The sequence below is a fragment of the Salmo trutta genome, chromosome 6 (assembly GCF_901001165.1).
Source record: "Salmo trutta chromosome 6, fSalTru1.1, whole genome shotgun sequence".
NCBI classification, from domain to species: domain Eukaryota; kingdom Metazoa; phylum Chordata; class Actinopteri; order Salmoniformes; family Salmonidae; genus Salmo; species Salmo trutta.
The window spans coordinates 26,925,870-26,943,409 of NC_042962.1; the positions used below are offsets into that span (position 1 = coordinate 26,925,870).

A 17,540-nucleotide genomic window follows, 5' to 3' on the forward strand; every position below is an offset into this window, starting at 1 on the left:
AGAATTTATTTTGAAAATATTGATTTTATTTCCTTTAAAACTCTGCAATCATACTGCACAAATTGAACACTGTAGAAAAGTGTTTACCCAAGTGGTATAATCAGTGTTAGCTTTTCTTTAACCTTTTCTTCCAAAATGGTCTCCAGGCAGCAACCAATGTTCACCCATATTGTGCATAAATGACTTAAGGCAACATGGAGGACCAAGCCAGGCTTCATATGTAGAACCCAACTCAGAGGCTGCTGGTTTGACAATGAACCAGGAAACTGTTGCCAGTATCTGGATTTTGCAACAACATTGGCACAATGCATTTTCTCCAAGAGCACCTTGGTTAATTAAAGGCAGCATGTTACATTTTGAAATAATACCATACCTTTAACGTATGGCAGCAAGCAGAGACCTGGCATGCCACTGACTCAGGGACAAATGATCAAATAAACCCCTCCCTTCTGTACTCCAGTTTAAACCCATCTCCAAAAATGCAGTTACTGCTAACCTTACCAATGCCTCAAAATTGTGTATTTCATAAGTTACATAAAAAAACTAAACTTAAGTACCAATAACTAACTGGTAGCTAAAATTGATTCAAGGTCATGGTTTCAGTGTCAAACAATGCTAAAATGTGCTGTGAGGAATCGACCTCTGCATACTCTGCTCTCTCCCTATATGGGTGTTTCAGTACCCATTTACATCTGCTATAAAAAAAAAATGCATCCTGTGATCTGATATCTATTCAATCATCAGTTCTAGTCAGATTCCAACAGTTGTAAATGGGGCCATAATGTCAATAGGCAGGAATATGTTCAGCGTTCACCCAGTCAACATGAGTGCTTTCTGTTCTGCCTGCCATGAGCAGGGACTTTGAGTCCAATCAGCTTGCATTGAGGTCTTCTGGGACCTGGAGTCCATTGGGCTGGCCCACTGGGACATTGTAGTGCCGGTCATCCTCTGTGACCAGACATACACAGGGCCAGTCTTCCTTATGGTCGTCGGGAAAATAGGTGACAAACTCCTCTGTGTGTGCCATGTACAGCCTGTAGACTTGGATGGTGCACTGCAAGGCGTACCCCAGCAGAAACATCTCCACCTACACTCAGGAACCAATGAGATAGGGAGTTGACGCTTTATATTTAGAACATCATTATGGTTTTAGAAAATTGGGTAGTGGGAGTATTGGATCCATTGTCTGAGAACTTTGAAAATGAACTTATCGGTAGAAGCCTCTTAAAAGTACTAGGGCTCGAATATTGGTTTTCGGATCAGTTGAACACTATAGCGCGAGTTAAATCAAAGTCATTTCCGATTGAGCCGACATATTGCAGCACTTAACGTGAATGCAGTCTCCGAACGCGGGAACATTGCCTTCTATTTCGCTATAGCTCGGAATTGAATCGAGCCCATACTATGTTATACATTCTTCCCTGAGACACTGCTCTGTCATTGATGCTAAGCGTCGAATCCAAACTCGAATGTTAATCTATGGCTTGCTCTGACCTTCCCAAGAGTCACTGAACAACCTAGAAAGACCCTGAGGCTTAGGCTGAACTGCTGTTGAGGACATAAGAACAGATGGTACAGTGCAAGTGTGTGCATGTTAGACTTCCAAGGTTTGGTTTGTGGGAAAGCTAAAAAAAAACACACCCATCCTATTGTATCCTCTTGTTTTGCTCAGCACTGATTATGACTACCGGTTAAAATGGTACCTCTACTATGGGTTTGGATGGGAAAGGTCCAGCTAAAATACCAACTTAAAAAGCCAAACGATCCTGGTTTACCACCGTTTAACAGGAAAGGCTGCAGTGTTGGGGGAAAATATATTTGACCAAGCTACCAATTACTTCACACTGGAAGAAGTTAAGCTACGCAAAAAGCTACCCTTAAAAAGGAAAATTCTACCCGAAAACTATTTTGGTATTCGTTTCATTAGTCCCAATATGATTTGCTTGTCAGCAATCAAAGTTTCAAGATATGCAACTTTCAAAATACAGAAATCTGATCCGTATGATGATGCAAAACTCAGCATCATACGGGTCAGATTTCTGTATTTTGAAAGATGCATATCTTGAAACTGATTGCTGACAAGCAAAACATTTTGGGACTATCAACATTGGACTAATGAAACAAATACAATTTCTCTATGAATTTGGTCGGGTCGCCCAAAAAGGCAGCTTAAATATATATAGTTTACCTAACTACAGTTACTTTGGAAAAAGTAGTTCACTACATCCAAAGTACTTTGTGAAAAATTATAATATAAATCTGAAATGTCAAGAGTACAAATTGCGAGAACAGAATTCTCAGATTAGTCTATTAAACAAAAAAAAACTGTTTCAAGAGAATTAGGCAGGTTTTCTTTTTCTAGTTTTTCTTTTTGCAAAAGAAAAGTGTGTAGATCCCCTAGTTAGCTACACCTCTACATGGCAAGAAAGTCCTTAACTACTGAAAAAAACTAACATTTTTATTTAGGTCAACTACCACCAAGCTACTGAAAAATGTAGTTAAATGACTAGTTGAACTACATTTAGTTCACTACACCCCAACACTGAAAGACGTTTAATTGATGCCTATGAAAACCCTATTAGAGAAAGGTTTTGGGATTACGTATATCTAGAAGTATGAATGCATGTTCGTTTGAACAGGGGACGAGACCATGTTTGTGTGTTACGTCGCCACAGCAACCTGCTGCTCACCTGCTCCAGCCCCCCGCTGAATCCCACTTGGCTCAGGTGGTTGGACAGGAAGCTGCGTGGGCAGTCGGAGGAATCGCGTGCGTAGAGAAGCCAGCAGAAGACGGGCACGTCTCCTCCCTCTTGCATGGTGGTGTGGAGCTCCACGGCCCGGCCCAGCATGAGGAGCTTCAGGGCTTCCAGCAGGCCCAGCTCCTCCTCCCCTCCCTGGAACACACGCTCACACAGACGCTGTCTCTCCTCCGCACTGGAGCAGCCCACCGCCGCCTGCCACTGGGCACAACAACACACACACACACGCCACATACTGTCAACATCACCATGGCTGGAAATCATATACTGCATGTATATTGAATTATTGCTCTTTTCTCAACCGCAATTCAGACACAGTCAACATTTTATGGCTGGATGTCATACTGCTCTTATCTTGCAATTCGTGACTTCAGTGTCAGTCAGTTGTCACCATAATATGAAGGTGACAGTACACACCATTTTCCCATTAGTTGGTGATATTAGGGTACAGCTACCAACCATCTAACGACAGAGGGGGAAGTCTTTGAAGTCTAATCAAGAACAGAATTCCTCCAGTGGTGGAATAGGCCGTTTGATGCCAGCCAGAGGTCTCATGTTGCGATACAGTCTACTTTCCACAGATATGTATTAAACTGTTTCCTGAAGACTGAGGATCAATCTATCCTGTCTCCTTCCGTTTAATATCAGGCTGCTTCAATAAAACACAGCAATCCGCAAGAGAGGGTACAGTCAGTGCAGTATACCACAAACTACTCTAAAACTGCCATTTAAACCCTCTCCCATGTGGTCATAATTACAACCATAAGGTTTGGGAATCAGCTACGTCTCCATTGAAAGTCTGAGAAAAGACATTGGTGTTTCCGTCTTAAATACAGTACAACGTGTACAGTACATAGGGCTGGGTAATGAAGGCATGGGCGGTACCCTGTTCTGGAGGAGTTCCATGTAGCGTTTGAGCTGCTGGGCGGCGTCTTCGCTTCCCTCCCTCTGTCTGCACTCTGAGGGGAACATCCACTGGCCAATCAGGCTCTCCAGCTCCTCCAGCCACTGTGGAGAAGAAACAGGGTTGTATTCATTATGCACCAAACAGAAGAAAACTGATTCAAACGGTGAGGGACATCCTTGAACTTGTCTAATAAGAAATGCACATTTTTGTTTTCCATTGCAAAATGTTTAGCTACGGTGTGCACTAATGAATGCGAACAAGACACAACAGATTATAACGGCAAGCCATACTGACCATCAGGCAGCTAATGTCCATGGTACTGGGGTCGTAGGTATAGACAGTATGAGGGCTAATGACTTATATACACGTTTTAGAGCGTACACAGCGTTAGTTATGAAAGCATGGTGTACCGTGGAAATGTGTTCGTCCTGCAGCCAGTCAGGCAGCTGGGTGCTGGTGGAGAGCACCTGGAACAGAGTGGCTCGGAGGGCACAGTAGTTATCTCCTCTCACCCGTCTCAGGCTCCCAAACCTCTGAGACAGCTCAGTGTAACCCTGGGACCAGACAGGAAGAGAAAACTAGTATGAATCATCTTGTAAGAATGTCCTAAATATTCATCTTAAAAATGGGACAATCTGGTATTTGGAAAAACAACAACGCAGTCGCTCCTCAGCTCTGAAACAAAAACAGCAGTGGTGGGGCGGTCAGTTTCACCCTACTCCGGATTCAATCTTTAAAAAAGGTCCATAAATGAAGGAACCAATCCCATATTTCCTTTTTAAAATATAAGATCATAGTAACTGGCTAATCAACTGACCTTTCTAATAAGGGTACTTTTGGCAGTGTTTCCCTTCCACTCTCTCTCACTGTAGGACATAATATCCACCATCGGCTCCAGACTGCATCGGTCCTCAACCTTTGGAACTGAGATAGGGAGAGAAGAGAAAAAGTGAGAAAGAGAATACTAAATATTGAATCAAAATATTTGTGGGTATACCATTAAAGGAGACACTGGTGTTCTGGAAAAAAAGGAAATGATCTGAAAGTGACTGACGTGTGATTTCAAGCAGTGGCTCCGGTCCTGCATGTTTGACTGGCCCCTGGGGGAGCTCTTCAGCTCCTCGATACAGGTCTTCCTCGCTAAAAAGCGGATGATAGTTAATGATAATGTTATTATTAATATGCCAAATAATAGAAGATCATTGTGGTTCAATTATGTGACATTGACACTGATCTGCAGTCAGTTCTAAGGTACAAAGAGAGACATTGACAAACCTAACGCCCAGATCCTCCCCAGCAGGACCATCTTCTTCCCTCACTTGTAACACCTCCAAATCAGCTGAGGTGCTGGGCCCCTGATGGGCCTCTCTTTTTTGGACCTCCTCCCCTCCCGTCTCATCCCCCGTCATGGCCCCTGCAGCAGCACTCTCCATCTCCTCATCCTCCTGTTCCTTTGTTTCTGGCACTTCTTCATCTAAGAGGTCTTCCAAAGATGGGACTTCAACCAATCCACCCTGGATACCTTCCTTCGCTTGTTCACAGGAGTTTTGACTGGAGAGAGAAGTCGATAAAGCCATTCTATGAATTGCATGCGTTTGCACTTCACGTTATACAGGCAGGCGTCACACACTACATTTCATGAGAAGAGCATCTCTACTGTCATGGTCTTATGTTCTTACACCACATTCCTCTTGTACAGTCTGGCCTCAGGCGAGGCACAATGTTAGTATCATTCTAATGTTCAACTGTAGAAGACGGCACTTTGATCTACCTTTTGAGGAATCATCTAAACTCAGCAACAAAAAGAAACAGCCCTTTTTCAGGACCCCGTCTTTCAAAGATCATTCGTAAAAATCCAAATAACTTCATAGTAAAAGGGTTTAAACACTGTTTCCCCCGTGCTTGCTCAATGAACCATAAACAATTAATGAACATGCACCTGTGGAACGGTCGTTAAGACACTAACAGCTTACAGACGGTAGGCAATTAAGGTCACAGTTATGAAAACTTAGGCCTCTTTAGTGTCCTTTCTACTGACTCTGGAAAACACCAAAAGGAAGATTCCCAGAGTCCTTGCTCATCTGTGTGAACATGCCTTAGGCAAGCTGCAAGAAGGCATGAGGACTGCAGATGTGGCCAGGACAATGTCCTTACTGGGCAATGTCCAATGTCCATACTGTGAGACGCCTAAGACAGCGCTCCAGGGAGACAGGACAGACTGCTGATCGTCCTCGCAGTGGCAGACCAGGTGTAACAACACCTGCACAGAATCGGTACATCCGAACATCACACCTGCGGGACATGTACAGGATGGCAACAACAACTGCAATTATACCAGGAACGCACAATCCCTCCATCAGTACTCAGACTGTCTACAAGGGAGGGAGGGTGGACTGAGGGCTTGTAGGCCTGTTGCAAGGCAGGTCCTCACCAGACATCACTGGCAACAACGCTGCCTATGGGCACAAACCCACCGTCGCTGGACCAGACAGGACTGGCAAAAAGTGCTCTTCACTGACGAGTCGCAATTTTGTCTCACCAGGGGTGATGGTCGGATCATCCTGACATGACCATCCAACATGACAATGCCACCAGCCATACTGCTCATTCTGTGCATGATTTCCTGCAAGACAGGAATGTCAGTGTTCTGCCATAGCCAGCGAAGTGCCCGGATCTCAATCCCATTGAGCACGTCTGGGACCTGTTGGATCGGAGGGTGAGGGCTAGGGCTATTCCCCCCAGAAATGTCTGGAAACTTGCAGGTGCCTTGGTGGAAGAGTGGGGTAACATCTCACAGCAAGAACTGGCAAATCTGGTGCAGTCCATGAGGAGGAGATGCACTGCAGTACTTAATGCAGCTTGTGGCCACACCAGATACTGACTGTTACTTTTGATTTTGACCACCCCTTTGTTCAGGGACAAATTATTCCATGTGTTAGTCACATGTCTGTGGAACTTGTTCAGTTTATGTCTCAGTTGTTGAATCTTTATATGTTCATACAAATATTTACACATGTTAAGTTTGCTGAAAATAAACGCAGTTGACAGTGAGAGGACGTTTCTTTTTTTGCTGAGTTGATGTTCACAGCAGGAAACAGTATGGAACATAGATCAAATTACACTCAAAATAACAGTGAGACGCCAATGGTGTAGAGACTTGAAAGGCCTTTCCAGGAGAACAGTAATGTGGACCACTCAGAGTAATTCATTCCTGTCACTCAAACTAATTTCACTATTAATCATGGTTATTTTGTGCTTAACTTTTAGGAAATTAAGGACTGCATTATTTTCATATTACATCATAGAGATAGATGGTTAAAAGTACAGAACACACCTGCACAATTCCGTTGAGTGATATTATTTTTATGGTCTTTGGATGCCCCCTAATGGTGGCAAAGGAAATTACAACCCAAAATATATTTTTACACAGTTTATATCATTCCGTTAATTTCAACAAGTTGTGATAACGAACATTTCCATTGTAAATCTGAGTCTACTCACCTCTTGCTGGTCCCAGAGGGACTTATTCTCACTGGTTCCTTCACTAGTCCAGTGAGGTTTTGGGGAACCAGACCATTCTGCGTGGGCTCCGTAGCTTCTGTTAAAGCTGGAGAAGCCTCAGGATCCTGTGGACTGTCATTCAGGTGCGCTACAGAGCTCCTATTCTCTTTACCATCAACCCCCTTTATCACAGTGCTATACACAAGGGGACAGGGAGGAAAGATGTATGTAATGCACACTGAATACACAAAGAGTCACCCAGAAATCCACAATGGTTTGAACTGAAGCTACAGCCGTTTTAGCCATAGACATTTGACTTACATAGTGGGAGATGGAGATGAGGGCAGGTGAGGGACACTGTCAGTAGATGCTGCCTTCTCACAGGCCTCTGATGGGGTGAGCTGGGAGTCCGGGAGAGATGTGACCCCCACAGTGCCAAGACAACACTTCTCTGGCTCTGACAGTACATCCACCGCATTGTGGAGGGGTATTGTTGCATCCTCATCCACAGTTTCAGAGGTAATGGATTCTACTGGTATCTCAGCTTTGAGGGCAAAGGCTTCAAGGCATTTGTCCTTAGCATCAGGTGCAATTGTTATATTATCTGAGTGTTCATTCTGGACCACAGTGGAGGTCTGCTCAGCAAGTACAGCTACATCCATCTCAGCCGGGACCTTCTCTGCATCTCCTCCTCCTTGCGCATCTTCCTTATGGGGACCCTGGGGAGGATCTGAAGTGCATATCTGAGCTTCTACATTTGTGCTCTCTGTGGCTGTATCCTCAATGCTTTTGTCCAGTGCTGTAAGGATGGAGTTTGCTATGAGTCCAGTGCCTGTGTTGAGAGACGGCTCGTCAGCCTGTCTGTCTTCTGTCTGGAGGAGTCCATTCTTCTCTATAGTCTGGGGCTGGGCAATGTCTTCCTTTCCATTGGTTTTGGGAGGGACACGACAACCCACTTGCATAGTCACAACAGCCACCTCTTTGTCTTTCTTTTCCTCTGCATCGTCTCCTCCCGTTTTCCTGCGACAAATCATCCATGGAAACAAAACTAACATGTTTCAAAATACATGTACTACAAGGCAAAAGTATGGAAGATTACAAGTGCTTCATGTGTTTGCCAATGGTTTGACTTGTTCATTCAAGTGGTGTGTTCCCACTGGGCACAGACGTCAGTTCAACATCCAGTTTTGATTTACATTTGGTTGAGTTGTCAACTAACTATTTAGGTTAAAAGTTGGGTGAAATAAAATACAAAATGTCCTTATGTGTTGATGATTTTTTGCAAATCCAATCAGTTTTCCACATTGATTCAATGTCATCACATTGTTTTTGGGGAGTTGAAATTACCTGGAAACAATGTTGATTCAACCAGTTTTTGCACAGTGGGTTTTGATTGCAGTCCAATCAATGACTGATTTAATTAGGTAACCAACGGCAGTGTCGAGTCATAATCTTACCTCACTTCAGAATCTTCCTCGGAACCATTGTGGAATCCAGCGACCTCTCCACATTCAGATGAGGATGCTGGAACCTTGGCACCCCCATGAAGTAACCCACTTATTTCCTCCACATTGTCACAGGGACTAGCAGCAGGACAACACCAGTTTCCCATTCCCACTTAGACAATGCACACCCTCTGCCTCTCGAAAGTAGGTCTTGGGTAAAATGGTGTAACGTTACTCTGAGATCCACAGAGTCTTGGTTCCTACCCTGGTGAATTGGAGGAGCTTATTCAGAAATAGAGGTTTTAGGTCCATTACAAACTGTTCAGAGCATTTGTAAAAACCTGACCTAAAAATCTATAGGACAGAGAGAAGATACCAATTCCATGCTGTGAGAGCCCAGGCCATACTGTAGCGTCAGGATTTATTGTTGGTCCTATGAGCAAAAGAGAACATACAGCAGAGGAGGCTGGTGGGATGGGCTATAGGAGGACGGTCTCACTGACATGGCTGGAATGGAATATATGGAACGGTATTGAACACATCAAACATATGGAAATCACATGTTTTACTCCGCTCCATTAACACTATTCCAGCCATTACAATGAGCCCGTCCTCCTCTAGCTCCTCCCACCAGCCTCCACTGACATGCAGTGAAAAATCAACATTAGATTTCCTATTTATTTCACCCTTGTATAAAGTAGCCTATATCTTTATACTGACTGGAATATATGTATACTGACTAAAATTACATGAGGAGCAATGGCATGCAAATCACTTTTTACAAGGGGAAGAAGAAAAAAAAAAAAAAAAAAAAAAAGACGCATGCGCTTTTAAGACTCGTCCCGCAGGCGGCTGTGGGAGAGAAGATAATCGGTCGGTGCAAATTCTGGATCCTTGGGAGGTCCATACCCCCCTTACCATTTTAAACTTCCACTTCAATTGAGTAGGGCCGTCCCAAGGACCCTTTATAGCAACCACTGAAGAGAAATAGCGGCACCTCACCTTGATGTTGCTTGTTTACCACAATCCGGTGCTGCGACTACCCTTTGGTTTCGATTCATTTTCAGAAAAGACACAACATACTGTATCATTCACGGCTGGGCTGTCATAGACGCTCCTCGAAACGTGAGAATGTTGTTTAGCCAATTCTACTGACTGGCGTGATCAACGCTTGTGCCACCCCGTCCGATGCACGGAAGTGCAATAAATAAATGTGGAGGGTGTGTCTTCCAACAGCAAGAAATGTGTAGTGTAGCGAGCCATTAGATTTGATGACAAATATTGTGACGTAGATTCTTGAAAAACGTTACATATAATTTGTTGTGAGAACGCTAGGATAAGGGTTATCTGTTATTCCGTCCAACATTGTAGCACAGCTAAGCTTGCAAGCTAATAATAACAGTTACGAGCAGCATGTTACGAGCAGCATGCGCTCGAGACAAAATAGCTGCATACGCAGGAAGTTTAGCGCACGACAGTTTCATAATTTGGTCTGAAACTCTGACAGCTCAGGTTTGAAAAATGTGATTCTTGGCCAACATACACACAGCATAATGCTAAGGATATGTACATTCGACACTCACGTCTTCTTACTTTCAACGCTGACTGCTGCTGTACACGGTTCCAAAATATAGTTTTACAGTTGTCCCACTTGTTGTGAAATACAGCCACCAGTTGATAAACGTCGTTCTGCTGGAATAGGGGTGTGTTTGACAGTTCAACATATACAACAAAGATGTTTGATATATGAAGATGTCATACTCAGCATTTTACCATTGAAAAAAGGTCACAGTTCCGGTCTGCTTAAGGTGCAATATGCAGAAATCGCTCCGCCTTTTCCCGGTTGCTAAAATTCTAATAGTTCGCCTAATTTCATTCGACAAAAAAAGCAGTCATTGCGTAGAGAATCATTGTACCATTTAAACCGCTGTGAAATATATTATCCATAACCCAAAAAATTGAATTTTTTGTGGTTTGACGCTGGTGTGTAAAAGCAAAAACTACACTTTTTTTCAACCTTTATTTAACTAGGCAAGTAATTTAAGAACAAATTCTTATTTACATTGACGGCCTACACCGGCCAAACCAGGACAACGCTGGGCCAATTGAGTGCCGCCCTATAGGACTCCCAATCACGGTCGGTTGTAATACAGCCTGGAATCGAACCAGAGTGTCTGTAGTGACGCCTCTAGCACTGAGATGCAGTGCCTTAGACTGCTCCACTCGGGAGCCCAACTTCAGAAGGGGGCGCATAGAAATACCTCACATAGAACCTCTACCTCTTAGACTTGCTTTCAATGAGAATGACAGATCTATAATTCTATGTGAATTTGGTTGGGTCTAACATTAATTTGACAAAAGCTGGATCCCTTCTAGCTATGACCCTTGTTAATCAATGACTGTATGAGTGGAGGCTGGTGGTAGGAGCTATAGGAGGATGGGCTCATTGTAATTGCTGAAATGGAATAAATAGAACGTTATCAAACACAAGATAATTTTCTCATGATCACGACATAACAAAAGTTGTTTTGTCGAGATCACGAGATAATAAAAAGTATCATGCATCATTAATTAATTTGTTCAAATGCATGATAAAGCACCACTTCAAGGAGCCCTGTGATTTCGTGGGGCATTTAAGCACTGAACGATGCCTGACAGGCAGCTCTGTCTCCCAGGCTGCATTCCAAGACCTCAACCAATCGCTTGCAAGGAACAACGCAGCATACTTGGCTACTCTTGTGAGCTAGCTCCCCAACAAGCTCTTTAGCTCAAGGTAAACTGGTAATGAGCTCCAAACACAAATGAGAGCATTATGTTAGTATAAAACATAGCAAACAATAAAAATGTATGCGCTGATCCACCGCTGCCACCTCAGCCGTACTGTCAATCTATCATCAATACATGCACTCTTATTTATAGAGTTTATCTAGTGATCTTGACAAAACAACTTTTGTTGTCTTCTAAGGAAGTATCGAGGTTTTGCTCACCTGAGGTGGAGTATCTCATGATAAGCTGTAGACCACACTATTTACCAAGAGAGTTTATCTATATTCTTCATAGCTGTCTATTTACCACTACAAACCGATGCTGGCACTAAGACCGCACTCAATCAGCTGTATATGGCCATAAGCAAACAGAAAAACGCTCATCCAGAGGCGGCTCTCCTAGTGGCCGGGGACTTTAATGCAGGGAAACTTAAATCTGTTTTACCTAATTTCTACCAGCATGTTAAATGTGCAACCAGGCGGGAAAAATCTCTAGACCACCTTTAACTCCACATACAGAGATGCGTACAAAGCTCTCCCTCGCCCTCCATTTGGCAAATCTGACCATAATTCTATCCTCCTTATTCTTGCTTACAAGCCAAAACTAAAGCAGGAAGCACCAGTGACTCAGTCAATAAAAAAGTGGTCAGATGAAGCAGATGCTGAGCTACAGGAATGTTTTGCTAGCACAGACTGGAATATGTTCCGGGATTCTTCTGATGGCATTGAGGAGTACACCACATCAGTCACTGGCTTCATTAATAAGTGCATCAATGATGTCATTCCCACAATGACCATATGTACATACCCCAACCAGAAGCCATGGATTACAGGCAACATCCTCACTGAGCTAACGGGTAGAGCTGCCGCTTTCAAGGAGTGGGACTCTAACCCTGAAGTTTATAAGAAATCCCGCTATGCCCTCTGACGATCCCACTCTCCGTAGCCAATGTGAGTAAGACCTTTAAACAGGCAAACATTCACAAGGCCGCAGGGCCAGACAGATTACCAGGATGTGTACTCCGAGCATGCGCTGACAAACTGGCAAGTGTCTTCACTGACATTTTCAACCTGTCCCTGACTGAGTCTGTAATACCAACATGTTTCATGCAGATCACCATAGTCCCCAAGAACACTTTTGTGCCCAAGAACACTTTTAAAAAATATATATATTTCACCTTTATTTAACCAGGTAAGCTAGTTGAGAACAAGTTCTCATTTACAACTGCGACCTGGCCAAGATATAGCAAAGCAGTGTGACACAAACAACAACACAGAGTTACACATGGAATAAACAAGCGTACAGTCAATAACACAATAGAAAAAAAGAAAGTCTATATACAGTGTGTGCAAATGGCGTGAGGAGGTAAGGCAATAAATAGGCCATAGTAGCGAAGTAATTACAATTTTGCAGATTAATACTGGAGTGATAGATGAGCAGATGATGATGATGTGCAAGTAGTGATACTGGTGTGCAAAAGAGCAGAAAAGTAAATAAAAACAATATGGGGATGAGGTAGGTAGATTGTGTGGGCTATTTACAGATGGACTATGTACAGCTGCAGCGATCGGTTAGCTGCTCAGACAGCTGATGTTTAAAACTTCTTAGGGCTAGGGGGCAGTATTTTCACGTCTGGATGAAAAACATGCCCAAAGTAAACTGCCTGTTACGCAGGCCCAGAAGCTAGGATATGCATATAATTGGTAGATTTGGATAGAAAACACTCTAAAGTTTTTAAAACTGTTAAAATAATGTCTGTGAGTATAACAGAACTGATTTGGCAGGCGAAACCCCGAGGACAAACCATCCAGGGAAAAATAAAATTGAGGTCATAGTATTTCCCATTAGGTTCCTATTGAAAGCCCTATTTAATAGGAACCTGGTTGCAGTTCCTATGGCTTCCACTAGATGTCAACAGTCTTTAGAAATTGGTTGATGTTTTTCTTTTGAGAAATGAAGAAGTACGGCTGTTCTTTGTGAGTGTCACTCCAGATGGATTCTACTGTTTGGTGCGCGTGAACTGGAACGCGCTTCACGTTGTTTTTATCCGGTATTGAATACAGTATATTCCGTCTTAAATTTGATTGATTATTTACGTTTTAGGATACCTTAGGTTGGATTAGGAACATTGTTTGAAATGTTTGGACCAAGTTTACAGGTAACTTATTAGATACTTTGTAGTCATATTGGGCGAGTTGGAACCGGTGTATTTCTGAATCAAACGCGCCAAATAAATTGACATTTTGGGGATATAAAGAACAACATTATCGAACAAAAGGACCCTTTGTGATGTTTCTGCGACATTTTGGAGTGCCAACAGAAGAAGATCTTCAAAAGTAAGGCATTTATTATATCGTTATTTCTGACTTTTGTGTCGCCACCTGCCTGGTTGAAAATGATTTTCATGTGTTTGTATGCGGGGCGCTGTCCTCAGATAATCGCATGGTCTGTTTTCGCCGTAAAGCCTTTTTGAAATCTGACACTGCGGCTGGATTAACAAGAAGTTAAGATTTATTTTGATGTATTACACTTATATTTTCGGTTATCTTGAATATTTATATTTCTGTAGTTTGAATTTGGCGCTCTGCAATTTCACTGGATGTTGTTAGATCGATACCGCTAACGGGATTGGCGCGGGAAGGGATCGCTAACAGGTTAAAGTTAGTGAGGGAAATGTAAGTCTCCAGCTTCAGTGAGTTTTGCAATTTGTTCCAGTCACTAGCAGCAGAAAACTGGAAGGAAAGGCAGCCAAAGTAGGTGCTGGCTTTGGGGACAACCAGTGAGATATACCTACTGGAGCGCGTGCTACGGGTGGGTATTGTTATCGTGACCAGTGAGCTGAGGTAAGGCAGAGCTTTACCTAGCATAGACTTATAGATGACCTGGAGCCAGTGGGTATGGCGACAAATATGTAGCGAGGGCCAGCCGACTAGAGCATACAGGTCGCAGTGGTGGGTGGTATAAGGGGTTTTGGTAACAAAACGAATGGCACTGTGATTGACTGCATCCAGTTTGCTGAGTAGAGTATTGGAAGCTATTTTGTAGATGACATCGCCGAAGTCGAGGATCAGTAGGATAGTCAGTTTTACTAGGGTAAGTTTGACGGCGTGAGTGAAGGATGCTTTGTTGCGAAATAGAAAGTTGATTCTAGATTTGAATTTGGATTGGAGATGTTTGATATGAGTCTGGAAGGAGAGTTTACAGTCTAGCCAGACACCTAGGTATTTGTAGTTGTCCACATATTCTAGGTCAGAACCATCCATAGTAGTGATGCTGGTCGGGCGGGTGGGTGTGGGCAGCGAACGGTTGAAAAGCATGCATTTTGTTTTACTAGCGTTTAAGAGCAGTTGGAGGCCACGGAAGGAGTGTTGTATGACATTGAAGCTTGTTTGGAGGTTAGTTAACACAGTGTCCAAAGAAGGGCCAGATGTATACAGAATGGTGTCGTCTGCGTAGAGGTGGATCAGGGAATCCCCAGCAGCAAGAGCGACATCGTTGATTTATGCAGAAAAAAGAGTCGGCCCGAGAATTGAACCCTGTGGTACCCCCATAGAGACTGCCAGAGGTCCGGACAACAGGCCCTCCGATTTGACACACTGAACTCTGTCTGCGAAGTAGTTGGTGATACAGGCGAGGCAGTCATTTGAGAAACCAAGGCTATTGAGTCTGCCGATAAGAATACGGTGATTGACAGAGTCGAAAGCCTTGGCCAGGTCGATGAAGACGGCTGCACAGTACTGTCTTTTATCGATGGCGGTTATGATATTGTTTAGTACCTTGAGCGTGGCTGAGGTGCACCCATGACCAGCTCGGAAACCGGATTGCACAGAGGAGAAGGTACGGTGGGATTCGAAATGGTCAGTGATCTGTTTATTAACTTGGCTTTCGAAAGGCAGGGCAGGATGGATATAGATCCATAACAGTTTGGGTCAAGAGTGTCACCCCCTTTAAAGAGGGGGATGACCGCAGCAGCTTTCCAATCTTTAGGGATCTCAGACGATATGAAAGAGGGGTTGCAACAATGGCGGCGGATAGTTTTAGAAAGAGAGGGTCCAGATTGGCTAGCCCAGCTGATTTGTACGGGTCCAGGTTTTGCAGCTTTTTCAGAACATCTGCTATCTGAATTTGGGTGAAGCAGAAGCTGGGGAGGCTCGGGAAAGTAGCTGCGGGGGGTGCAGAGCTGTTGGCCGGGGTTGGGGTAGCCAGTAGCACTCACGTCTGTAGCCATGAAGTGCTTTAAAAGGCTGGTCATGGCTCACATCAACACCATTATCCCAGAAACCCTAGACCCACTCCAATTTGCATATTGCCCCAACAGATCCACAGATGACTCAACACTGCCCTTTCCCACCTGGACAAAAGGAACAGCTATGTGAGAATGCTATTCATTGACTACAGCTCAGCGTTCAACACCATAGTGCCCTCAAAGCTCTTCACTAAGCTAGGGACCCTGAGACTAAACACCTCCCTCTGCAACTGGATCCTGGACCCTGACGGGCCGCCCCCCAGGTGGTAAGGGTAGGTAACAACACATCCGCCAAATTGATCCTCAACACGGGGGCCCCTTAGGGGTGTGTGCTCAGTCCCCTCCTGTACTCCCTGTTCACTCATGACTGCATGGCCAGGCACAATTCCAACACCATCATAACGTTTGCCGATGACACAACAGTTGTGGGCCCGATCACAGACAATGATGAGACAGCCTATAGGGAGAAGGTCAGAGACTTGGCCATGTGGTGCCAGGACAACAACCTCTCCCTTAACGTGATAAAGACAAAGGAGATGATTGTGGACTACAGGAAAAGGAGGACCAAACACACCCCCATTGTCATTGACTGGGCTGTAGTGGAGCAGGCTGAGCGCTTCAAGATCCTTGGTGTCCACATCACCAACCAACTATCATGGTCCAAACACACTAAGAAAGTTGTGAAAAGGGCATGACAAAGCCTATTCTGAAAATATTTGGCATGGGTCCTCAGATCCTCAAAAGGTTCTACAGCTGTACCATTGATATCATCCTGACTGGTTGCATCACTGCCTGGTATGGAAACTGCTCGGCCTCCGACCACAAGGCACTACAGAAGGTAATGCCTATGGCCCAGTACATCACTGGGGCCAAGCTTCCTGCCATCCAGGACCTCTATGCTAGGTGTTGTCAGAAGAAGGCCCTAAAAATGTTTAAAGACTCCAGCCACCCTGGTCATGGACTGTTCTCTCTGCTACCGCACGGCAAGCGGTCCCGGAGCACCAAGTCTAGGTCCAAAATGCTTCTTAACAGCTTCTACACACAAAGCCATAAGACTCCTGAACATTTAATCAAAGGGCTACCCAGACCCCTCTTTTACGCTGCTGCAGCTCTCTGTTTATTATCTATGCATAGTCACTTTAACTATACCTACACGTACATTTTACCTCAATTACCTTGGCTTCTGTTTAATTATTTGTTACTTTTATACTCTATTTTTTACTTAACACTTTTTTAAAAAACTTCTTAAAGCATTGTTGGTTAAGGGCTTGTAAGTAAGCATTTCACTGTAAGGTCTACCTACACCTGTTGTATTCAGAGCATGTGACAAATACAATTTGATTTGATTTGTGATCACCAAAAAATGATCTTGTGATCTCAACCAAACAACTTTTTCATGTTGTGATAATGAGATAAATAAGTTGTGATCTCGACATAACTAGGGAATACTTGTTTTATTCATATGTTCTCTGGACTTCCATACCTATCGACTTCTTGAAGCAGAGATCTCTTTGTCGGAGTTTACCCAGAATGCCCCGCTGACAACGTACGGGCAATGTACACAGTCAGCGTTAATACGATTCCAATGGAGTTTCCCATCTCCTCAAAAGTACAGTATCTCTGAGGTTACTCTCCCATAAACGGGTTGGTTGACAACTTTATGAAAATTATGCATGTGCATGGAATGAGGCAGAAGGCTGGTCAGATAGCTAGCAACAATGACAAGAAGCTGTCATGCGAGGACTCATAGGTGGCTCGTTTCAGCTCAGTGTATCTTGTTATTGATATCATGTCTTGTTTTGACTCATGTCATGTCTATGCTAATATGTATAACATTCGCTAGCTAGCTAACCAACGACTGTAATGACTAACAATGTTCTAACAAGTGCTCATTGTGCAAATGTGTTTATGATTTT

The 17,540-nt window shown here is 43.7% G+C and overlaps 1 protein-coding gene across 11 annotated transcripts; it reads right to left on the reverse strand.

Annotated features, from left to right (window-relative positions):
• Window positions 1–8: 8 nt before the first annotated feature.
• On the reverse strand, window positions 9–10,353 carry LOC115195765 (uncharacterized). 11 transcript variants are annotated; one of them, XM_029755993.1, is made up of 12 exons: window positions 10,206–10,353; window positions 8,989–9,045; window positions 8,625–8,877; window positions 7,489–8,187; window positions 7,168–7,362; window positions 4,942–5,217; window positions 4,721–4,806; window positions 4,484–4,590; window positions 4,077–4,220; window positions 3,645–3,767; window positions 2,691–2,960; window positions 9–1,087 (listed from the first exon to the last, which is right to left on the reverse strand). In XM_029755993.1, exons 3-12 carry the CDS (start codon window positions 8,777–8,779, stop codon window positions 872–874), a joined length of 2,271 nt encoding a protein of 756 aa, XP_029611853.1. In that variant the 5' UTR covers window positions 8,780–8,877; window positions 8,989–9,045; window positions 10,206–10,353; the 3' UTR covers window positions 9–871. The 11 variants fall into 11 exon arrangements, with proteins under 11 accessions (XP_029611853.1, XP_029611854.1, XP_029611851.1 ...); XM_029755994.1 differs by having other exon boundaries at window positions 10,196–10,353; XM_029755991.1 differs by having other exon boundaries at window positions 9,615–10,353.
• Window positions 10,354–17,540: the final 7,187 nt, after the last annotated feature.